Source organism: Sitophilus oryzae, unplaced genomic scaffold (genome assembly GCF_002938485.1).
Source record: "Sitophilus oryzae breed Bouriz unplaced genomic scaffold, Soryzae_2.0 scaffold_1494_pilon_pilon, whole genome shotgun sequence".
In the NCBI taxonomy this organism is placed as follows: Eukaryota; Metazoa; Arthropoda; class Insecta; order Coleoptera; family Curculionidae; genus Sitophilus; species Sitophilus oryzae.
Window position 1 is genome coordinate 4986695 of NW_022146163.1, and position 26229 is coordinate 5012923.

The 26229-nt window shown below is 34.4% G+C and overlaps 1 protein-coding gene and 1 long non-coding RNA gene across 3 annotated transcripts in view; both read left to right on the forward strand.

Moving 5' to 3' along the window:
• The first annotated feature begins 4559 nt into the window (after positions 1-4559).
• Positions 4560-26229, forward strand: part of LOC115877557 (adenylate kinase isoenzyme 1) — a 43049-nt gene continuing 21379 nt past the window's right edge. The window contains exon 1 of one of the 2 annotated variants that reach the window (XM_030893799.1): positions 4560-4673. In XM_030893799.1, coding sequence (XP_030749659.1) covers positions 4656-4673 — 18 coding nt within the window. In that variant the 5' untranslated portion in view covers positions 4560-4655. Of the gene's footprint in view, positions 4674-11192; positions 11304-26229 lie in introns of those variants that run through there. The other variant, XM_030893798.1, reaches the window with a different exon arrangement.
• Positions 15796-16492, forward strand: LOC115877558. Its single transcript, XR_004049364.1, has 2 exons — positions 15796-15948; positions 16019-16492. It is a non-coding gene; the product is annotated as an uncharacterized LOC115877558 (long non-coding RNA).

The following is a 26229-nucleotide window of genomic DNA, read 5'->3' on the forward strand; positions in this document are numbered from 1 at the left end:
TAGAAAATACTATATCAAACAGAAAAAAAAGCGTTAAGTTGGCTTAGCAATTGGCGACATTAATATTCCTCATATAGTTTTTTTTTATATAAAATGACAGCGAGCTAAATTAAACTAACTAAAGTTTGTTGTTTCTATTGTATGATATATGACAGTAACAACAAAAATAATCTAAAAGAATTTCGGACTTCCATTGTCTTTATTTATTTTGCTTACACAACGTTTCGGTCAGGAACTGTCAGGAAGTATCACTGACCGTTATCAAGTGTGAACTAACTTAAATCAGAGTAAGTAGATCGCCGAGTAGCGACAGAAACCGTCGGCTCTTTTGATGTGGTAGGACCAAATTTTCTTTCTCTCTTTTCTGACGTCTTTGACAGATAGACTACGTATTTAACTGCTCAACTTATGAAGTGGTCCTATAAACATGGTATACACTGCTCATAATTTGAAGTGGAATTAATTATAAAGTTTTATACATATTTTTTTTTGTTTTGTTTTATCCTTATTTCTAAATTTGAATGTATAAAATATCTTACAGCTAATAAATAATTAAAAAAACGATTCATTGCCTGAGGTATACTTGAAATAAAGTATATAGAGATATTTGATAAATGGCAACAGTGGCAACTTCGCTTCTTCATATAAGGATATGACAGATAACCTACTTATTTCGCGCAGCCGCGAAGAAAATTGAATACGGGACTGTCGCTACTCGTCGGTTTACTTACTCTGCTTAAATCCTAAAACTACTGAGCTTATAGGCTTGGTGCATTCTCCGCCGGTGCTGCCACCATCGGAGAATATCGTAAAAAACTAGCATATACAAATACACGGGTTTAAATAGCGAGTATACGAAAAGTTTATTATTTAATTATTCTAAAAGTGTTAGGAAGTATAATTTGTGAAAATTCTAAAAATAAAAAAGTAAATATTTTGATATCTTCAGAAGGTCTAACTTCTATTATAATTTATTATTCCAGTTAAAAAAAACATTTTAGATGAGTTCAACTACGGTAGCGAGGCATAATTGGGGCTATTTCGGCTATAACGATATTTTTTAAAGATACATAATTATATTGTAGAAGATGTTCATAAAACATTTAATAACTAGTTAATTAAAAAAAGTATACCATTAATACTGCAAATTATATTTTATCCTCTCATAGTATATGTATATTTAATTTTTTGATTATGTAATGAGCACTTTGTTTATTCACTTGTGTCATCGAACTGCTTAAATTCATTTTTGCTTTTGATCAAATCGGTGTGAGAAACTATGAAGCTATAAAATGTTGTTTCGGGAGAGTTGAATATCTAGAAAAGTTGAGTTTTAGAAGATTATTGCACCCAACAATGCCCTAATTATGATCTTCTTTACGCGTTAACATTTTTTCGGCAATTTTATTAACATTAGAAATTGTCACAACACAACACGACGCCTAGTTCGAATTCTTTCACTTATTTTTTACTACCCGACACAGCGTTACATCACACAAACCTCGTACCTAAGTGTCTTATAGTTTCAATAACTGCACTAGCAAAAAAACAAAATACTTAAATATTATGACAAAACCACGATTTCCATATTATTTTAATGCGATTAACATGACGGCGGCGCGGCGGCGGCGTGGCTATATAGTAATAATTTCAGATTTTTTCCGTTGAAGCGCTGATGCGGTCGAAATTTGTTGAAATCAACTGAAAAAGACCAAGGGCTATATACAGTACGTCTGTTCGTTCTGTAGCTACGGAGTATCCGTGAGAGGGGAAACGATATTCTCTCGATGTTTTTCGTAAAAAATTAGACGACGCGTCCCATCAATAAAAATTCGACAAATTTGCAAGTAGCCAATAAAATGAGTGGGCGGAGCGATTTGCGGTGACGTACTCGTCAAGTCGACGTATAAAATATATTGCTGTTTATTTAAATGTTTTTTGTCCGCATTCCTTTCATAGACACAGATCCAGCAGACGTACTTTAATAGAGCCGAGTATTCACCCGTGAAATAGTTGGGTGACACATATGGGATAATATTTAAATTCACACGCGAACCATTCTGAAGCAACAAAAAGGGGTATAGTTAAAACATAATGTCATAGAGCAATCACAATATGGCAGTGACCAAGAATCTTTGAACTAAGCAATATCAAAACCGATTTGCTTTAGAATGGTTACAAATTGAAATCTTGTTTAGCGGCTTTACATCTGGAAATTTGTTTTCAAATCAGACAACGGACTTCAATAAAACGGTATTAATTAGAATTACATAGTTTGCATCCTATATCTTATATAATCAATATAGTTTATATTGATTAAAATTGTGTAGCATAAACCGGATACTACATTATATCCTAGCACAGAATATACGGGGATTACGTATAAAATCGATTATTTAGGACACGACACCATCAGATGGCTATATTAAATTTACGCTATAATAAAGGTTCCGGTTTATTATTTCATGCTGTAATAATTCCTGGGGATCACAGATGGGGCTGCAAATAATATTAATTTTTATGCTTTTTAAATGGTTATGCTAATTTTTTTGTTTAAAGTCATAAGAGAGATACTTTTTGTCAAGTTGCTATAAAGTACTCTTTACTTATTATAGGTGTAATTTTTATAAAATCACATTAAAAATAAATAATGTCTATATATTTGTGTTTTTTTCTATACGGTTCTGTTTTTTTATAAATAAAACAGTTATTTTTTGTAAACACCATAACTAAAACAAATTTGCCCAAATGACAAGTAGTGCTTAACGTTTCAGGAAGCATGTCCTCCTGTCGTCAAAAGCAAAAAACACAAAGAACAAAAAAAAACTGTTTATAATACACTTTTTTTAACAGATAAAAAAGGGAATAGACCTATCGTTTTTATTTGGCGAGGCCATTGGTGTCCCACAAATATAGAAATTTTAATTTTTTTACAGCTGTTTTTATTTTTTTAAAATAACTGTAAATATGTAATAGCAATCAAAACAAACCTACGGCGTGTTTTGATTTGGTTGTAAAGTTTTTTTGTTTAGATTTCACGCGAAATACCCAACCGTTTATCGTTTATGCGCGTGCAGAACTGCAAAATTAAGGGACAACAAACGGCAACATTTTTGAGTATGCGAGTTGACTAGTGGGACATAGAAGCTAGTGTTATCGATGGTTGTCGAAATAACTGAAATTTTTCATACTAGTTATTTTTTGGAATTGCTTCGAGCCGCATAGAATTTCGTGGTGATGCAGAGCGCCGACTTCGTATCACTAGCGGTCGATCGGTCGATCTCTAAATTGCATTAGAAGAATTCTTTATTTCATTCATTAATTCGCATTAGAAGATACGCGCGCCATACCTAAATCCGTCCTTTATGATTATCGCATGTCCGCAAACGGCGGAAAAGAATTTTTATAAAAAAATATAAAAAAACGCTTATAGCGTGATTTGATTGCATTGGTATTTCACTCTTTTTGGTTGGATTGGTTCAGTTATTTGGCGGGTTGGTTAGCGTGGTTATTTGGAGGGTGTTAATTCATTGGTTAGTTGGTTATTTGGTGGTGTTGGTTGGTTTTTACCTAAGGTTTTTACTAATTTATATTTATTTTTTTTAGATATTCATTGATTTTCTTTATTATTTGTTTGTAATTTGTAAGTTTGTATCATTGCTGCATGTGCGCAAAAGGCAATAATCATAAAGGACATGGATGTGTCGTTATTTTATATCTGTTATTTTTTAGAAGTAGCAACGGTTGCGTTATGTTATTTCTAAATAACTGTTATACAATAACGGACTAGTTAAATAACAACACATCTATAAAATAAAGAGTTTCAGAAAAATAAATTTTTTAAAATTGGTTATATTATCATATATTCTAAAAACTTAAAACTCATATTTATTATTTATAAATATACCTACAGGGTGGTGCAAAAAAATTGATGTGGATGATCGCACCAAAACGTTTCTGTATATTTTTTTAAAATATTATTTTTTAAGTATACATGGGAGTCTTAAATAAGAGTTTTTTTTTAAATGAGGTTTTTTCGCGAAAAAAAAATAAAAGTTGGAATTTTCCAAAAATTATTTGGATTTTTTTTTAGTTTTTTTTATTTAGTTTTAAGAAAACTAAGAAAAGATCCAGTGGTTTTCAAAATTTAAGCAAAAAATATTTTTTTTTGGAAATTTTCAAAACAAAATGTCTCGGTTATTTTGGACTTATTTGAAAAACGGTAAAGAAAGAATATGTTTCTTTTATCGATATCTACCAGCCCTGAAAATATTTGCACTTATTTAAGACTCACCCTGTATATTTGTTATATACATATATTGTTGCAAGCTCTGAAATAAAAAAAAATCATCATAAAAATACAAGTCTATAAACACACAACCCTGTAAAGTTTGTTAAAAGAAAAACCTATTACAAAAAATATGATACATGTGTTTGAGAAAATTACAGTTCTATTTCTAAGATAATTGTAGCTTTTCTTTTGATGGCTCTGCAATTCTGAATTATTTATCCTGGTATCGATCGGCCTTTTGGCATTGAAACCGTAACGTAAAAGGAAAATCAGTTCAAGTTGAGCCAGGCAACGGAGCTGGTTTGCGTCACCGAAATATTGTGTTGTTTATTAGCGATTTCATTCCTGATCTTGAGAGACCACCATGCCAGGTGAGAACGATGTAAGTATGATTATAGTCCATTATATTTTAGGGTATTCTTACTGTGTCGAAAATATTTTTATCTACGTCAGTGAGTTAAGAAGCTCTTAACTCGCGCATTTTCATTACCGCACTCCATGTTTAGATGACTACCAAGGAGAAAAAATATTTTGTAAAACATTTATTTTGCACTAAATTGGAAAACCTTTTCATTTCCATATTTGTGTACTTTTTATTTCGGTGCACTATTTTTCATACTTAGACTATGCATATTCATACTTCTGTTTCGATCTTGCTGGAAGCAGTGGCGGACTAAGGGGGGGGGGCGGAAGTGGCGGTCCGCCCCGGGACCCTTCTTCAAGGGGGCCTCCAAATCTTAAAAGTAATTTTTTATTCAACTGGCAACAGACCAATATGTGTTCTGTAGTTATAAAGCAATTTGTAGTTAGAGTATGCAAACCATAAGTATACGCAAACTAAACACAATATAAATGGAAGCAGATATTTACTTAATTATTAATTATTAGGCCCCAGTAATTGTCAATGGCATTTTTCTATTTACGAAATTAAATCAAGGGATAATTTTCTTTGGTTAGAATATCGAATAATTATTATTTTTTATATTCGAATAATTATTATTTATTCTTGGACCTATATAGGAGTATACCGCGATTTTGTAAGGGGCCCCTTACAAAATCGCGGTATTTACCTGGAAGGGTCGCGAAAGTAACGCGGCTTATATGTGGAACCGGTATTCCCATCACTTTGTCATCATAAATTGCCATTAAATATATGCAAACATTCGCGGATTTGGGGATTGTTTTATTACGTCAAATTGCATTCGTTTTTCATTTTAAATGTATTATTATAAGCTTTAAAAAAAATTATGTTATCGTTTTTGATGCCTTTTTGAAGCTGGAGCCCTCGAGGGGGCCCATTTCATTCTTTGGTCGGGGCCCGTCGCGCATCGGGTCTCTAAAAACGGCACTGCCGATGAAACGGCACTGTCGATGAATAACATATTTGTATCTACAGTATGTCCGCGGATTGTCTTCATAAAAAATTTTGCTTCTTCTAAAATGGTAATTCCTGTTTATACTTTTCCAAATTTCCATATCGTTTTAGAGAAAAATAAAAAATGTAGTTGAATTTTTGAACTAGTAAAAATAAAACGCCTTTCTATGGTAATATAATTTCGTTCTCATTTTTTGACAAATTATTATTGACAGAATTTTAATTAAAGTTATATTTTTTGCTGTTTTAAAATGTTAAAGAAGCACAAAATTTATTTAGTTCAATGCTACGGAAAGGGTGATAACAGTTATCGGAAAATGTGATACTTTAACATCAAAAAATATGACGTTAATCAAAATTAATTATAACGATCTATCAAAAAATGAAATCGAAATTTTATTACCATAGCGTTTTAATTTTTAGGACTTTTAGTTTTCTTAGGATTTTTTTGGGGGAAAAATTACATTTAAAAACTACATTTTTATGTTTTTTTTATTTTTTCTAAAACGGTATGGATATTTAGAAAATTATAAACGCCATTTTACAACAAGCAAAAATTCTTATGAAGAACGTATTTTTTTCAAAAAGTCAATAATTAAAAAGTTTTATTATTTTTTTATATTTTTTTTTTTCCTCTTGTAAAGACAATCCGCGGACATACTGACTCTAATATACAGGGTGTCCCAGAAATAAGTACAAGTATTTTAACCGGTAGTATAGTTCAACCCCAGAAACACGCCTATGAGGTTTTTTTCGCAAAAAAACAATTAAAAACTTCGGGAACTTTTTTAGTTTTTAGTTAAAAAAACATAATTTCCTGTTAATATGACAACATAGGTATTAGATTAAATTTACAAGAAAGAAAATCCAGAAAAGATCCAGTTTCTCAAAATTTTAGCAAAATTTGTTTTTTGTATATTTTTGAAAGTAAAATAACTCCGTTATTTTGGACTTATTTGAAAAACGATAAAGAAAAAATATGTTTCTTTTATCTACCACCCCTTAAAATACTTGCACTTATTTCTGTGACACCCTGTATATATATATCGATTTTTATTACAATTAGTACAGTATATAAATACTTGAAATTTGTCAACCATTATTCATACGTCATTCAATCTTTACAAAATGTGCAGACCGGGGCCCCCGACAGGCTTAGTCCGCCGCTGGCTGGAAGCAATCCAGAAATGACTCTGAATGCCTCTTCTTCAACCATCTTCATCAACCATTATCAATCAACTTCTTAACCAAAATTTATTAAAATTTATAACACTGATGTACTCGTACAGTGCTATCTACAGAAAATTTTCCAAAAAATAATTGTATTTAAGATCATTACAAAAGGCCCATTTTTAAAGAGCTTTAACATCCTGGAACTTTAAAATTATGCATTTCCGTAGCTACGTTTATAGGAACTTTCTTTCATATTTTTTGATGAGCAATTAGTGAGTACTTATTTAGCATTTTGTCAAGTTAATAACGTTAAAAAAATTTAAAAGTTAGTATTAGATTTGGATTAAGGCAAATTAATTAATTTGCGTTTATCTCTTCAAGGAGATCGATATCGTCAAAAATATCAAGAGATAATTTTTATTCAGAATTTAACGGTCTACATTATTTTGCTAATAAAAGGAAAAAGTCAGTGGCGCAAATATTTTTTTTAGAAAAATATTCCAGTAATAACCCATATGCACGTCACTGGTGAATATGTCGACATTTTTTTAACATTAAAATATGTCGCACTTATAGTAACTTTTACGCCCAAAATTTCATTCGAATCATTAAAAGCACTCTATTTTGAAGAAATTTATATTAAATCGAAAATGGTGAAGAACTCCCTGTAGCTACGAAACTAAGCAGGAATCGGACTGTATGTTCATATGAAAAATAAATCTTATTTTTAGAAGAATTTCCACACGAGAGATGGCACATGTTTTTTGAAACACCCTGTATTGTCCAATCGAAATAATATCATGATTCAAAGTATTTAAAACAATTAATAAAAAATACATTTAATAAATATTGTGAAATAAAACATCCAATCTAAATCCTAATGGGCTTATATCCTAGGGAAAGTCATTCACCTGTGACACTGTGACGCAATGAATTGCTCTAGTATACAGGGTGGTCCAAATGTTATTAGGGAAATTTCGGATAAAAATGTGGAAAAAGTTCGTATACATTTGTCCTAATATGCTTCGTTTCGGAGACACAGAGTGAAGAAGTTTCATTTTTATTTCGATTTTTTCCAAATTATTTCTAAATTAACGTCGATATTTGAATGAAAATTGGTACCATGTTTTTTGACATTAGAAATAAGAAAAAGATTTCGAATTAAAGTCTCCTTTTTACTGCCTGGGCCATAACCAACATGAGATACAGGCCAGAGACATCGATTTGTGACGTCACCGGGCTTTTGAATTGTGCCATATGGTACTGCATATAGTTTTTGCATAAATAATAGTATTTATTGATAGTTTTGCCAGATATAAATAAGACAAATATTATACACAAAGGTATTAAAAAATAACATTAACTTTTTATCGCGTTAAAGTAATTGAATAGCATTAAAATTTAGATCTAAAACACGAATATTAATATGAAATAAACAACAGCATAAGATGAACAGAATAAAATCCAGATAATAAAAAGCATGTCCTAAAATTGCGTTAGCGAGTATTTAGCAGCTAGTAATAATATACCTTGTGATAAAGTTTCCAAATATTAAAAAATTTGAAAACTATACTTTATCGACAAGTTAAGAAAATGTATTGTATATGATAAGGGCAGAATACATTTTAAAGTTTAATTAAAAATAATTGTAAAAATTTGCCTAACATATTTGTAAAATGTGGATATCAGGTAGAATTAACTATTATCATTAAGTAATTTGTAGTTCGATGTTCAAGTAACCATTTCCATAAATCGTAAATAAAAAGATAAAGATATTTATTTTATATAAAATACTGAAATAAAGTACAATTCATTTAATTTCTTTAAAATATATTGCCATTTCATAATAATAATAATAATTTTCAATATTTATTTCATCCTGAATTTCCAAATCTTGTTTCCTTTCATCGGGATGTTTTCTCTTTATGGGAACATGCACAGTCATATAAGAGGGTTGATTTGGAAAAAATTTAGGCACAGCATCTTCTGTAGGTTTTGAACGTGACTTAGTTACAGTTAATATTGTTGGGAAAGAGAATTTAGACAGATCCTGAGTACTTATAATTGCTGCTACAAGGCACAGGCACAGAACAATGTCGCGGCATTTTTTATTTCACAAAGTTATGTTTATGTTTTTATATAAATTCCCCAACTTTTTCCTAGTCTGGATACACAGCCGGCATCGCCGGTGTTACTATAATTTTTACCGAAAGTATGTTTTTTTTCGCGGGGACGATGTTATGAATCGGATCTAGATAAATGCAACGAACGGTGCCGAACACCGAGTGCGATTTTTCGGAGCAATTAACCTATAAAACTACATTTTTAATTTATAGGTTAATTGCTCCGAAAAATCGCTGCTACTTGTCACAGTGCTTTTATTGGAGCAGTCGCAGAGCGTAGCAGCTCCACAAAAATCGCAGACTGGCCCACCTCTAGTCAGGCCTTGAATATGACGTTAGCCACGCCTGGGCTAATCTGGATGGGGCCTACTTTGTTTACGCGGAATCCAAACCGCGGTCCTCGACCATATCATGGTCAATGGCCTACTGACTTGGCAAGTGTCTAAATCGAGTCACGAGATATGCGATCTCATCCGGCCTCGAACCGGCGTGAATGAGCAGTGTGTGTCAATAGATTTTACACTTTTGCCTTTATTGGACAACAGCACGATACAGAGTTTCGAACCTTTCACCCGTCCATCCACTAGTATCGCCTTACGTCGCTTAACTTCGGTGACATTAGAAATCTGATTTCGATGCCAATATGACTCCTACTACCGTTGCCTTGTAAATTCTCGCTTTAGTTTCCACCTCGTGTTTTTATTTCGCCATATTGTGTCATTCAGGCATCCTGCTATTCTGGTTGCCTTCGTTGTCCGTTCTCGCACCTTCGCCACAACATCACAATATCCTGAGATTTCTATACCTGGATACTTGAACTTCATTTCTTGCTGGATAACATTGCCCTCGATTTCCAGTTTGTATCTTAGTGGTACTTTTGATGTAGTCATGCATTTAGTTTTCTGGGTCGATATTATCATATAAAGTGATTTGGCAGTGCAGTTAAATTGATGTAATAAACGCTGTAGATCGTCCTAATTTTCGGCTACCAATAAGTTAAACTACCAATAAGTTAGGCTACCTTCAGTAAACGTACATTTCCTATTATTTCGTCCATAATGATGTTGAAAAGAAGAGAGATCAGGGAGTCACCTTGTCGGATACTACGGCCTACATTTATTGGTTCGGTCAAGACCCCGGTAATTTGTTTTCTATGGATTTAACGAAGTTGTGTGGGATTTCGCCGCACACGGTCGAACGCTTTTTCTAAATCAATAAAACACATATACGCTGGTTTGTTATATTTGATTGATTTTTCTGTTATCTGTCTTATGACAAAAGCCGCATCTCTGTTGATTTACACTTTTGTTGTAAATTTTAATGCGGTTCTTAGAAGATTTATGCTTCTATAGTTTGAGGGCAGTTTCTTATCTCCTTACAGTTGAGGGTTGGAACCTTTGGTGTTACACAGCAAAAATAAAAACACTAAATCACCACAATACACCAAAACACTTTTACTTTTACACTAGACGCGCGTTTCGCTAACCATGTTAGCATCTGCCATCATATGGGTTATAAACTGGGTTTATAATCATCATGATTATAAACTGAGTTTTGATGCTAACATGGTTAGCGAAACGCGCGTCCAGTGTAAAAGTAAAAGTGTTTTGGTGTATTGTGGTGATTTAGTGTTTTTATTTTTCTTATCTCCTCTTTTAAACATCAAGATAGTGGTGCTGGTTCGCTATTCATCGGGCATCCTGTGTTGGTAAAGGATTTTTTGAATTAGGAATGTTAGCTGCTGTATGAGACATTGGCCGTCATATTTAAGTAATTTGTTTGGGATGTCATGTTGTCCCGGGCTCTTCCTATTCTTTAGCTTTCGAAGGGATGTAATTATATCGGCTGCCTCAATCTGTACGTTGTCGTTGGTCATTATTTCGGGTGTATTTAGTTCGACATCGATTTCTTCTGATTTATATAGTTCTGACAAATAATCAACGTAAGCAAGATCTAAATTGTTTACGAATTTATGTACAAAAAAAAGAAAAAATATTAATAAACGTTACCAGTAGAATATTTAAATCTTTTTTCAGTTATTTTAAGATATCCGCTTCAGAACTTGTACCGTCTTCACACAAGTTTATTTTGGCACGAAATACTAATAATATTTTATATGTAAGTAGGATTGACGAAAAACTGAAAAAAAGTGTAGCATATTAATGACGTAAGCAAGATCTCGTTTATTTTTATTACGAATAAGCACCCACATCGCGCTAAAATACAGTCTGAGTATTTTTAGCGAGTCTGTGTAGAAAGTGCTTTGCAAAATGACTCTCGTTTAATGCGGTTCACGATCAATCAGTTATTATGGATTTTACTGACACTTTCAACTATATTTGTAAGTCTGCATTTGATTGTTATGGTTAGTCTACTTATATCGGTATTTTTATTACTTATTTTAATTTATAAAATACGGAATAAAGTAGTTAAACTATAGTAGGGTTACCTATACCTATCTAGCTCAGGTTTTGAATAAAAAGCGATTTTTCAATAAAATGGCAATCAAGAGGGCTGGTGTCGCCATGGCAATTTTCTAGTGACAGTAACTATTTTCAAAATCGACATTAGTTTATGGACATTATTATTTAGATTTATAACAGTTTACTTAAATTTAGCTACAATAGTTTAATAAGTAAATATTCATTATTTTGTCAAGAAAAATAAAGCAGTATCTGCTGACGGAATGAATGGATATGTTACTATTTAAATAAATCAAAAAAATTATCTTGTGAGAAAAATTGCTTCTTGGCCTCAACGGCTTATACTCAAAGATATCCAAATAGGAATCTTCCTGACAAGCGTTCCTTTGAAAAACTACTTGTTTTATTTCGCAGAGCTACGGTAGTGTGGTTTATAAAAAACCTATTAGGCAGAAGTTTGTGGTTGGAAGTGAAAAAAAAATGAATTTGCCGTAATTGGCTCTTTTATAGAAAATCAATATATCTTACTAAGTCATCGTAAAATAAATCAAAGAACTACTTCTTCGTTTTTCTTGATATAATAATAAATATTATTTATTAAACTATTGTAGGTAAATTCAATAAAAGTAAACTGGGTATAAATTTAAATAACGTCCATAAACTAATTTCGATTTTGAAAATAACTACTGTCACTAGAAACTTGCCATGGCGACGTCATGTTGCCATTTTATTAAAAAATGACTTTTTATTCAAAATCTGAGCAACATAGGTGTATAGCATAAAGTAACTAAAATAAAAGAGTGTTTGAAAGGTTGTCTAACTTGGCCATAATGTTGCATAGTTCAGTTAGGGCTCCAAAGCGTCGCCACCTGCTACCTGTCACGTGTCATGACAAGATTGACAAGTGACATGACCACATGACAGCAAATTATTTGTATTTTGCAGTTGTTTACAATTATGTTTTGAATTTTGGAATTTTGTTATTATTTTGTGTAGCATACACTTTGTTTGTTTTGTGTTTGTGCGTACAGAAATTATGGAGGAAGTTTTGTTTCCCGAGGAACCAGAGACCTTATATTTCTCTATGATTTGAACTTTGTTTTGTGCTATGTGTTTTACGGTCATCATGTAATATTTTGTTCAGCCGATGATGTGATTTGAACACGATCCAGGAAAGGGTATCCTTGACAGTGATAGATGTGTCTGTCATTTTAATTTCAAAGTAGTTTATTTTATTTTACAAAGAAATAAGTTGGTACAACTGAAACGCATAGCAGGAAATTAATATATGTATAGTACTATTCTTTTAAAAGTTCCTCAATATGGCCGACCTAGTTACGAAAATTGGTAATTTTTTTTTTAATGTAAAAATAAGTTGGCGTTAATGAATTCAGAATTGATTTACCTTTTGGTTAACAATAATATTTTCAGGATTGTCAAGTTGACGTTAAAGTTAGGTTATTAGGTGGTTGTCATAAATAAAAACATAGATTATTGAAATTATTTAATAAGAATAAAGGTATTTTACCGCAGATCCGAAGAGATTTTACTTAAAGGTATTTTATAAACTTTCTCAGTGAGAATATTAACTCCCCTGTTTCTTATATTTCAGTTAAAGGGACGTAAGAACTATAGGAAGTAAATTTTTGTTTTCATGTTTTGACGATATCTGAGAGTTCCTAGAATTATCAAGATTATTGAATAATTATAGTTGTTTAATAAGTGAAATTAATAGAAGACTTGGAAATAGGATGATGCTTTTCATGTTATAGTTGATAGATCACCCCATTTCTCTTAATTTGTTTTTATTTCAGTACAGTTAATCACAAATTGAATTGATGTGTGCAAAAACAGCTATATATTTTCAAACATCTTATTTAAATAGTTCTTTTATATACTGTTAAACTGTATCAACTACAAAGTATTTAGCAAAAAATTATAAGGTAATAAATTTTGTATATATAATTTATGAAAATTTATAATATATAAAGATTAGAATAATCCTCTGAAGGAAAAAGAAATACCAAAAAACTCATTAAATATATTTTATTAAAATAACAACATACAAAAACATCCATGCAAACTTGCCATGGCGACGTCATGTTGCCATTTTATTACTAAAAAAATGACTTTTTATTCAAAATCTGAGCAACATAGGTGTATAGGAAACCCACTATAGGTTACTATAACTACGACATATTTTAATACTAAAAAGTGTCGCTATATCCACCAGAGACATATGCACGTGTCTCACAGGTTGTAGTTCCATCACTGCATCAATGGGACATTAAAAAACATGTACGCCACTGGCTTTTTTCTCCTGCTAGTAAAATTGTAGGCCGTTTAGCTGATTAAAAGTTGTCTCTTGATATATTGTCAATTTCTATAAAATTTATAATACTGATGTTCAGTGCTGCCTACAGCAATTCCAAAAAAATGGTATTTAAGGTAATGACAAAATACCTATATTTTAAAATTTTTAACATCCTGTAACTTTAAAACTATGCTAATAGACCAGTAAGCGACGTTAAAAAGTCTGTCCAAGGAGAAGATCCTTGACAGTGATAGATGTGTCTGTCATTTTAATTTCAAAGTAGTTTATTTTATTTTACAAAGAAATAAGTTGGTACAACTGAAACGCATAGCAGGAAATTAATATATGTATTTAAAATTTGACTGACAAGTAACTTCAAAATATTGTGAAAAAAACTGTATAAAACTGAAAAAATGTAATCGAGTTATTTTATTTAATAAAAAACGGTATGTGTTAATACAAAACAAACAAAAACAAGACACCACATACCAAAAAATATAAAAAAAACTATTTCTTACTTTCAAGCTTTATGAAACTTCCCGCATTTATGATTATATTTATCAATATAACTTATGTACAAATACAAATTTGTAATATTACGCAGGAATAAATAAAACAACATAAATAAAACAAACTATTTTATTAATAATAACACTTACCAAATTTTATACCTCACAAGTTGATTAATTAACTTTAATCTTAATTTTTTTAAACCAGTACCTTTTGACAGTATTTTTCTGCAGTACTAAAATCCATTATTTACCTATCGTGTGATGTCGATATTTTACAGCTACTCCAGTTTTTAGTATGTGTTTAGTATGATCCTTCTACCATATTCGAGATTCACTTATCTACGACGAGATGGTATACGAACTTTATTGATAGTAACTTTATTGGTGGCTGTATAAGACTTTCTGCCTGGGCAGCGAGTATTAAGCATAAACTGTGCTCTGGGTTCTACAGTTAATTTTCACTCGATTTTTCCTCCACTTGACTTCAAAAGACACAAAACACACGCAATAACACGAATCAAAATAGAGAACAACGGCATACGGTCGAGTCGGCCTACAAACACGTAAACGTTTACGTACGCATGCGCATTTCTTATATTTTTATTTTTTATACACGTAAAAGATTCTTTACGTCTACGTCTACGTGCCAGCAGCGGCCGACTCCACCGTATGCCGTTGTTCTCTAATGCATCATCTTCCAAAACGCAGGGTACTTGACAGAAGTTGTCACAAAATTATAACCACAGATAACACATAATCCAGATGGCTCCTTACGTGTTAAAAATTGTCACCCTAATTTCACTCCAATTTGGAAAAATATTGGAGTGACGTTTGAATAATCTGAAATTTTTAGATTTCTTTTCTCACTTTTTTGGGAGGTTTTGCTTCTCTTGCACAGATGTCGCTTGCACTTCAGTTGCGTGGTTGCCAAACGTTATATCGAAATATATTTCATTTCATTATGAATATATAAAATTAAAGGTATACAAAATTAAAAGATTATGTAATTTATAAACATGAAATAGATATGTTAAATTAATATATAAATATTTAACTTAATACGTTCATTATTATTTTATTAATCTATCGTCACACGTCATTTACCAGTTCCCTAATTGCGAAAAGTTTCATATGACATTAACCTCAAAAATGATCTTTGAAAACAAACAACAACAAACAGAGCAAGAAATGAACAAATAACTACATAATGACTGATAATGATAAGTGATAATAATAACTTTAATGATATGAAGGCTGATGAAGGTAATTATAAACATTATTTTGAGTTTGTTTAATAAAATATAGGATACAATATAACTAAGCAAAATCAAACAGTTTTAGACAACCAATACAAGATTTTAGAACTTGACATCGTGATAAACAAATTGTACATTCAGGAACTCGTTTAAATATTAAGGTAAGTAATATTTTCACAAAACTAAACATTTTAGCATAAAATCACAGGTAATATATAGAATATTACCTATGATAAAATGTTAAATACTGATGTATATTTATTCTAATCACATTTAAATTTAAACTCAAAATTTTCATGGCAAAAAGAAAATGATAATTTTTTCGTAAATATAAAGTAAATAATATTACATATTTCAGGTTGATTGACGAATACTCTACAGTTGATTAGAGCCCATGATGATGCGAAGATAATTAATATCACCTAACTTCAAGAAACCCGCATAAAGAAGTTTACATTCATAACTCATCTAACCATTATAGGTAATAATTTACAAAATTAGCCATTTTTGATTATAATATTAAGGTACTTAGGTACATTTTTATCTTCTAGATCAGTAATGTCGTCATAATTTAAATGAACTCACAGATAGCAATGGGGCACTGCACCGAAGCAGTATTACAAAATATGTGAAATAAAACTGTAATACAAATTGCTCTATAAAATTTAATAGAAATAAATTTATTTATGAAAATTAAGTTATGAAGTTTTATTTTTCCTAGGAAAAAAATAACATTTATATTTTGATCAATTTAGAACATTACAGTTAAAAAAATATGTGTTAGAATAACATATTTTTAATAAAATTGCAGCTTTTAATTTTTATACTTTTTTGCTTTTATATCAATAAGAACTAACGTAAGGAACAATTCATATTTATACTATGAAAACACATGCATATTTTTTGATGTTTTTAAAACCAGTGAATGATGTTGAAATATACTACACCTATTATTCTTATTAACTAACTTTAATTACAAACTTACACATTATTGTCATTGGAAATAAATTAATTTGGATATTCTATTTGTTTAGAAACTTTTTTACCTATTGTAGTTTTTTTAAAACCTACTTGATTTAAAACAAAAAAATGTCACCTGTTGTGACAAAATAAGGTCTTTTTTACTAGAATACAATCTAGTGAGCTTTTCTAATAATACTTTATTTGATATACCATATGATCGAAAAAACGGCGTCAGCGATGGCTATGAAATGAAGATCGCTGTCATTTTAAATGTAAATTTATATGGGAAATGTCATCCAGGGGGGTGACAGTAAACCGGAAAATTGGAAACAGTTGTGGCGCGGTTCTACCCAGGCAGAAAGCATGGCCTTCTAGACTGTCCTAGACAAAAATCTGAATATTTCTATATGATTTCTGTCAATTTCTGCTACGGAACATTTTTATGCACGTCGGCGTCCTGTTCTTTGTCTTTTGTCTGTGTGTCAGCGTCAGCTCCCAGGAGGCCTCTGGCAAGGTCGAGCGCCATTTTAATTTTTGCCGTTTAGATTTGATTGGAAGTTTGTTTATGATATTTCGGCTGAAATTTATAAGTACAAAGATGTTTTTTGATATAAAGTTCCTTGTTAACACTTTAATAAAGTATATATGATATTAATTACATGAAGAAAATGATGAAATCGACGTTTCTGCGTGTAATAGGTATGGGCCATATTATATATGTAAAAATAGGTAATATATTAACTGTTTTTATATTTTTTTAGCTTTAAACCCAAGGATCTTGGGATATTCTTTGGCAAGGATTTTTCCGTATCTCTACTTTAAAGACTGATCGGTGATTTTGAGCAATTGAAAGCAAGTTATACAAGGTAAATTATGATTATTGAACTATTATTAGCCTACATTAATTTTCTACAACATGAAGAGAAATGCGTAATTACATATCACATAGGTACCTATTATGTATTTTCATAGCAATAATGCTATAAATCTATGTATGTAGATTATTTTTAAAATACAAATGAGGTATTAGATGTATATGTATCATATTTTTGATTCATTTTATTTTCATTCAAGTCCTGTTTGATTTAATTCACAAAAGTTTTATGTACCTATATTTATGTTTACATATATTTTTTGATTCCAGGTTTTGTGGGTTCCTGGGTTGCCTTTTTCCTGCTTCCAGTTATTTAGTTTTATGCCCGTGAAGCTGTGAGAAACATTTATTTATCTTCTTCAAGTTTCTGTAAGTCAATGCACTGTTACTCAGCCCGCCATTAAAAACCGGAAACGGAAATAAATTTCATAAAATTGAAATTGTCATGTCTATGTCATGTCAAATGTCCCAGCCGCCATATCTGAAAATTAGTTACCCAGGCAGCCACGCTGTTTCCATAATTTAACATTGACTTGACACTTCTTCTTGTATTTATTATTTTATGATGTCATCGATTGCCATTTCCCAGCCAACTGGACGCCGTTTTTTTTTCGATCATACGGTATAATATGTATTCCCATCTGTTAATCTTTTTATTTTAAGGAAGATTTAGGAAGGGTAGCTTAAACATGTTTGTCAATCAATTATCTTTATATGTCGTTTGTAAAAATATTTTACAGTAGTAGAAAATAAAACTGTTTTTAAGGCGAACAGCTTCTTTGCTAAAATATTTTTTTGGTCCCAATACATAATGATTTACATTTTATTTTTAACTTCAAATAATGAATTTAATGGAAAAATTGCAAGTCATAAAAACGTTCTAAATATACAAATCTAACCATTTTTTCCATACCGTTGCTCCAGTTTTTTGTCAAATTAACGAATATTAGAAATAGTTTATTTCAACCTCTTCAGCTTATTTTAAAAATGTTGACAAATAACAAAGAATACACCCCTTAAAGTTTCGCATTTGTCTTGATATACTCTGTTAAGACAACAGTAAATAACTTGTAATATAACTTCGAAATATAAATTTGAAATTAAAATAATGATTTGTTATAGTGATTTACGTTTTATTAATTTTGATTTTTTTTTCTTAAATTTAATTTAAAAGTGATTTACGTTATTTATTAATTGAAACGTTTAAAATTTGAATATACGTTCAAATTTTTTTTTTACAATAAATTTGTTTATGATAAATAATTTTATAATAAAAATAAGACCGAATTTCCTGGAAAGTTTGCCAAATTTGTACATATGAAAACCTAGCTTTACCACTTATCACAGAAAATCTCTATTCCTTCCCTTATCACAGAATAATACAGGAACGAACCATATGCGACAAAGATAGAAGATTTAGATATGTCGTTACTGTTTTTTGTTTTTAATGGATATTTTAAAAGCCGGGTAATATATGGTAATCTGTGATGGTAATGTTGCGGGCCGGTGTGGACTCGACCTAACCTCACAATATGGCCCGCCCTCGGATGACCTTAACATCGCATAGACACCGCAATGATTCATTCGTTCGAGAAGAATCGAGTCCCACTGGAATGGACGAGTACATACGAGAACATTCGAAAACCTTCTCTACGCACCTAACGATCTATGGACAATTCTAGATTTCTTTTGCTGTAGATATAAAAGCCGGCGGCAGTGGCCTAGAGAGGGCAGTTATAAATATACCAGTGCAGTTGACACGCTAAAATTCAAAATAAATTCTTAGTTATAAATCGTTTGTAAATAGTTCTATAAGTCTTTTATCGTCATTGTTTTTGTTAATTAGTGTTAAATAAATAGTGTTTAAATAAATTGTGACTTTCTATCCACACGGAACCGACGAAAAACGTACAATTGGTGTCAAGTGTGGCGTGTGTGATAGACTAGAAAAATAAAAAGACTAACGATGGCTCCAAAAAAATTGAAAGACCTGAAAGTGTCGGAATTAAAAAGCATACTGGAAGAGAGGGAATGCGAGACAGATGGAAAGAAAAGCATTTTGCAAGCCAGACTGAGAGACGTTTTGATTGAGGAAGGTGAGGATCCTGACACATTTTGCTTTGAGTTGGAAGGTGACCTTGACTCGTGCCTACAAAAATTAGAAGACAATTTGAATGACAAAATTACAGAAAATTCCCGGGAATTGCAAGACAATTTAAACGGCAATTTGAATAATTTAGAAGATAAAATGATGAAAAATTCCCAGGATTTAATTAATATTTTAGAAGATAAGATCGCAGAAAATTCTAAAGACATACAGGCCAGCTTTAATAATAAAATACTTAATTTAGAAGAAAGATAACAGAAAATTCCAGGAATTAGAAGAGAAGATAACAGATACACAAGACAAAATAACAGAGATTGAGGAAGATGTAAATAGAAAAATCGAAATTTTAAGAGAAGAAATAGCGAAATCAAATTCACCAAAATGTCAAGAAACATCGAGGGGCCGAAACTAGTCGAAAATAAGTATATCTCAAAGTCAGTTATTAAGCCTCCACAGTTTGACGGAAAAACCGCTTGGGCTAATTATTTTTGCCAGTTTGAGGCCCGCTGCGAGAGCGAACGGATGGACAATCGCTGAAAAGGCTACCGCTTTGACTGTCGCACTGCGAGATGCGACTGATATTCTGCAGACATTGTCACCATCGGAACAGGGAGATTATCAGCAATTGGTACGACATTTAGAAATGAGGTACGGCCAAGCTCATTTGGAACATGTCTATCATTCCCAGCTAAAAAAATCGCATTCAAAAAGTCAAATGAGTCTCTGCAGGAGTTTGAAGCCGACGTAGCCCGCCTCGTTCGCCTTGCGTACCCTGCTACGCCCGAGAATGTTATGGAGTGGTTGGCAGTACAGGCATTCTCCGACGGCTTACGTGACAACGAGACAAGACAAGCACTTCTCCTAGCCCACCCAACGCACTTGGTGGATGCTTTAGCACGTGCCCTAGAATTTGAGGCGGCGAAACAAAGTTCTCGGTCTTTAAGAAGAGTACGGGCCATCGACGAATGTTCCGACGAATCCGTGGAAGGGATTGTTCGGAAGGTAATGGACCAGTACATGGGCAAGAAGAGACCGATTCGTTGCTGGAACTGCGGACAGGTAGGACACGTGCGAAGCCGTTGTAAGGAGAAGAACGAAGAACCGGCTTCGTCGAGGTCGGAAAACTACTAAGGGTCGAAATGAAGGGGCACACGTCGACCTGTATCCAACATGCCCCAACGAAAACTGCTCAAGTCGCCTCGCTAGAACACAAATTCAACAGCATTTTTGTGGATGGTTTTGTTGATGGAGAGTTCCGGACCATGCTGTTGGATACAGGTGCGACGAAAACTATCATCAGACCGGACATTCTTAAAACATCGAAGAAGGTTAAAACAACACATGGCGACTACGTACAGCTACAGGAAGCTCCGCTCTCATCCATGGAGAGGTAGATCTTAATTTTGTTATCGGAAGCACCTGTTTTAATCATCGAGTGTTAGTAGCAGACATCGAAGATGAACTTATTCTCGGAATGGACATCATGACCACTAGAGGTTTTCAGCTAAACCTCAAACAAGGAATTTTGAAAATAAATGAAGAAGAAGTGGTTCTGCATCGAAAATGTGAGGAGACGCTTCGTATGGTGGTAGCAGAAGATGTTTCGATCCCTGAGCGCTGTGAGACATTTTTGGATGGTTGCCTGGAAGGTAAAATGAATAATGGGAGTATTATTCTGTTGGAGCCAAGGAATCATGACAGCGAAATAGGACGAGGGGTCGCTGTTGGAAAAGCCCTGCTACGAGCGAAGAAGACTGTACCGGTGAGAGTAATGAACACGAATTATTATTCTGTATCCTTGAAGAAGGGAACCCCGTTAGGGTACTGTTGTTCGGTCTCCTCAGTCATTCGAAGCGTGGAGGCCTCCAAAGTTTCGACTTCAAAAATTCCGGACAAAATGGTGAAGGAGTTAGTAAACGTTAAGGGATTATTTCCTGAAAATAGTAGAAAATTGAGAAACCTGATAATCAAGTATCAAGATGTGTTTGATAAAGGAGAAGCAGGACAGAGAGGTCGTACCAATTTAGTACAACACAAAATTGATACCGGAGATGCACAACCAATCAAACAAAATCCGAGAAGACTTCCGCTCGCCAAACGTGAAGAAGCTGATAAAATCCTTCGAGAAATGAAAGAAGACGGTGTCATCGAACCATCTAACAGCCCGTGGACATCGCCGGTAGTACTAGTAAAGAAGAAAGACGGTACCACCAGGTTCTGTATTGATTATCGGCAGCTCAATAATGTTACCAAGAAGGATAGTTATCCCCTGCCGAGGATAGACGATACTCTAGACACGCTGGCGGGGTCAACGATATTCTCTAAGTTAGATCTGAAGAGTGGATATTGGCAAGTCGACATGGCGCCGAAAGACAGAGAGAAGACAGCGTTCTCGGTGGGCTCCGGACTGTGGCAATTTACCGTCATGCCTTTTGGATTGTGCAACGCGCCAGCTACCTTTGAAAGACTAATGGAGTCTGTGTTAAAGGGACTATCCTGGACCACCTGTTTAGTGTACCTGGATGACATTATAGTGATGGGGAAATCCTTCGACGATCATCTGAAGAATTTGGAAGAAGTTTTCAAGCGACTTGCGAGCTCTGGTTTGAAACTTAGCCCCAAGAAATGTCATCTGTGTCAAGAAAAGGTACACTACTTGGGCCATGTAGTCTCCTCCCAAGGAGTTGCGGTAGATCCACAGAAGACCAAGACAGTGGAAGAGTGACCGATACCCAAAGACAAACATGAACTCAGAAGCTTTTTGGGGCTATGCACATATTATCGCCGTTATGTACAGGGTTTCACCACCATCGCAAAACCATTGACCAGACTTACCGAAGGCGAGAGGCGTTTCTCTTGGGACTCAGATTCTGACGAGGCATTCCGAAGATAGAAGAAAGCCCTGACTAGTGCGCCTGTACTTAGCTATCCTCTTGGCAACGGAAACTTTATATTAGATACCGACGCTAGCAATGTTGGATTAGGCGCTGTTCTGTCTCAGATCCAGGATGGTCAAGAAAAAGTCATTGGTTATTTTAGTAAGACCTTGTCAAAACCGGAAAGGAACTACTGTGTAACCAGACGAGAATTACTAGCAGTAGTTAAAGCAGTGGAACACTTCTACAAGTATCTCTATGGAAGAAAGTTCTTGTTAAGAACAGACCATGCTGCTTTGAAATGGCTGTTGCAGTTTAAGAATCCTGAAGGGCAGGTAGCTAGATGGATTGAACGATTACAAGAATTTGACTTCGACACAGAACATCGAGCTGGGGCAATCCATCGAAATGCCGACGCACTTTCCAGAAGACCTTGCGCTAAGGACTGTAAGCATTGTTCCCGAGCAGAAGAGAAAGAAGTGAAACTCCTAAGAACAACTGTGGTTAATGATAGTTGGCAACCCGAAGATCTTGCAAATGACCAAACCAGTGACCCAGAATTAGGTTTAGTAATTAACTGGAAAAACACAGGCCAAAGACCAACGTGGGAAGAAGTTTGCAGATATTCGCCGAACGTAAAGTCGTACTGGGCCCAGTGAATTCCTTGGTAATAGATAACGGACTACTTCGCCGTGTGATCGAGAGACCGGAGGGACAAGAAGAGAGAAGGCAGATCGTCATTCCAAAGAAGAGGGTCCCAGAAGTCTTGGAGGAAGTTCACAATGGAACCAGCGGAGGACATCTTGGTGTTACCAAGACACTTGGCAAGCTGCGTGAACGGTTCTACTGGGTGAACTGCAAAGAAGATGTGAGGGCCTGGTGTAAGAAATGTGACATTTGCGCAGCCATTAATGGGCCACAAAAGCGTGGTAAAGCCCCTATGCGCCAGTACAATGTTGGTAGTCCCTTCGAACGAATAGCGATCGACGTGGCTGGTCCTTTCCCGGAGACGAACGATGGCAACAAATACATTGTGGTAGTAATGGATTACTTCAGCAAATGGGTCGAGGCCTACGCGTTGCCAAATCAAGAAGCGTCCACGATTGCTGATGCCCTTGTTAAAGAATGGATCTGCAGGTTTGGTGTTCCCATGGAGCTTCATTCAGATCAGGGAAGAAACTTTGAGTCCAATCTGTTCCAAGGCGTCTGTGAAGTCCTGAACATCCGCAAGACCAGGACGACTGCTCTACATCCACAATCCGATGGGATGGTTGAACGCATGAACAGAACTATCAACCGTTATCTGGCCAAAGTAGTCTCTGACCACCAAAGAGACTGGGACAAATTTCTTCACCTGTTCCTGTTGGCCTACCGTTCATCCGTCCAAGAATCTACAGGGCAAACTCCAGCCAGCATCGTTATGGGACGGGAAGTGCGCCTACCCTGTGATCTGAAATTTGGTTGCCGACCGGGAGAAGAAGTCGCCGGAGAAGATTATGTCCACACACTACGTCAAAGGATGGACGACATTCATCAGAGAGTCCGCCTAAATATTCAAAGTGCTAGTGACCGAATGAAGGAACACTACGACATTCAAGCTGAGCATGGAGGATACCAACCAGGGAAGTTGGTGTGGCTATATAACCCGCAGAGACGTCGTGGGTTATCTCCGAAGCTACAATCCTCGTGGGAAGGGCCATACGAAGTCATGGATAGAATTAATGACGTCGTATACCGTATCAGAAAATTGCCAAAAGGAAAACCGAGGGTAGTCCATTTCAACCGTTTGAGCCCCTACCAAGGCGAAATAGAAGATCGTGCTGGGACCGTGAGAACCTGCAGCTTTGATCCCCCTGATTCGGAGATGTCCTTTGACGATTTCATGGCCCGATACAACAGCAGTGAGAAGGCTCGCTATGGTGTAACCAAAGAAGATCAACGAGACCTCTTTTCCGTGCCTCCTGATTATTCGCTCGCTCATTGTGTGGCTCGAGATTTGCGGATGTCCAGAGGAATCGCTGCGACGTTCAATGAGAAGTTTGGGCGTGTCGGAGAACTACGCCGACAGGATCCAGAGGTTGGAAGCGTCTTGAGGCTAACCGACAATGCACATGGTCAAGCAAGGCACATCTTCTACCTGGTCACCAAGGAATGGTCCCCGAGTAAGCCGACTTATCTCAATCTATGGAAGACCCTGATTGAACTGAGAGAAGCCCTGCTAAACAACAACATTGCACGATTAGCCATTCCGAAGCTGGCGTGTGGACTCGATGGTTTGAGTTGGCGTACAATCCGGAACATGATTGAAGTCTTGTTCAGATTTACGGGAATCGAGATCCTCGTTTGCTGCTACAACCCAAAGCTGAGATCGGGAGAGAAAACTGTAGACTGCTATTTCTACCAGACTTCGCAATGTACCAGGGGCCAGCTTTGCAAATACCTTCATTCACCGTATAATCTCGGGACGAGCATGTACCTAAGAGGGGGCAGTGTTGCGGGCCGGTGTGGACTCGACCTAACCTCACAATATGGCCCGCCCTCGGATGACCTTAACATCGCATAGACACCGCAATGATTCATTCGTTCGAGAAGAATCGAGTCCCACTGGAATGGACGAGTACATACGAGAACATTCGAAAACCTCTCTACGCACCTAACGATCTATGGACAATTCTAGAGTTCTTTACCTGCCGGTATAAAAGCCGGCGGCCGTGGCCTACAGGGGGCAGTTATAAATATACCAGTGCAGTTGACGCGCGAAAATTCAAAATAAATTCTTAGTTATAAATCGTTTGTAAATAGTTCTATAAGTCTTTTATCGTTATTGTTTTTGTTAATTAGTGTTAAATAAATAGTGTTTAAATAAATTGTGACTTTCTATCCACACGGAACCGACGAAAAACGTAACAGTAATATACTATATACCTTTGACTGTCTTTGATTACAACTGTGTGATTAGTGATAATTATTATTAAAATGTCTGGTAATAAGTGTCAATTTTACAATTGTGAGATTTCTCGGAAATCAGGTGTACATGTGTTTAAGTTTCATGCGTCAAGAGATCCTAATTTATGTACAAAGTGGATAGAAAATTGTGAGTTCATTCATATAGAATTTTTTTGCACATTTTGTATGTAAAAATACGGCGTTAAGTTACCTTAGAAATGGTGATCGATGGCTTTTACCATATACCGTATGATCGAAAAAAAAACGGCGTCAGCGATGGCTATGAAATGAAGATCGCTGTCATTTGATATGTAAAATTATATGGGGAATGTCATCGATCGTCATTTCCAAACCAATCGGACGCCGTTTTTTTTTCGATCGTAGGGTATAATTTAACACATTAAGAGTTGTCCATCGTTATATTTCTATATCTATGCAAAGTTTACGATGGATAAATCAAGTAATATTAAGTGGATACAAATTATAAATGAATCAGTGAATATAAACTGTTATAAATTATAAGTAGGTAATGCAGTTAGTGAATATACCGTACGATAGAAAAAAAAGGCATGGGAGTGGGCTTGGAAATGAAGATCGCTGTCGTTTAATAGGTATGTAAAATTATATGATAAATCTTATCGATTGTCACTTCCAAATCAACATGACATGCATCTGTACATCATTAATCTCACGACTAGAGTTTCCTGAAATCCCGAACTCCCAGGATCCCGGCGGCGTGTATGTTTATCTCCGAAATCCCGATATTAAATTCCGGGATCCCGAAAATCCCATAAAATTTAAATGTCCAATCTAAAATGATTCGACTTTATACACCTTTCAAAGATCAACAAAACAAAGTAAAATTCATATTTAGTAAGTAAAAAAATGCAGTTTCAGACAATAGTTTGGTTTGGTTTGGTCGAGTTTTGTTAACACTGTCTAGTCTGGGCTTTTTTATTTGATATATGTTAATCAAATAAAAAGCCCAGACTAGAT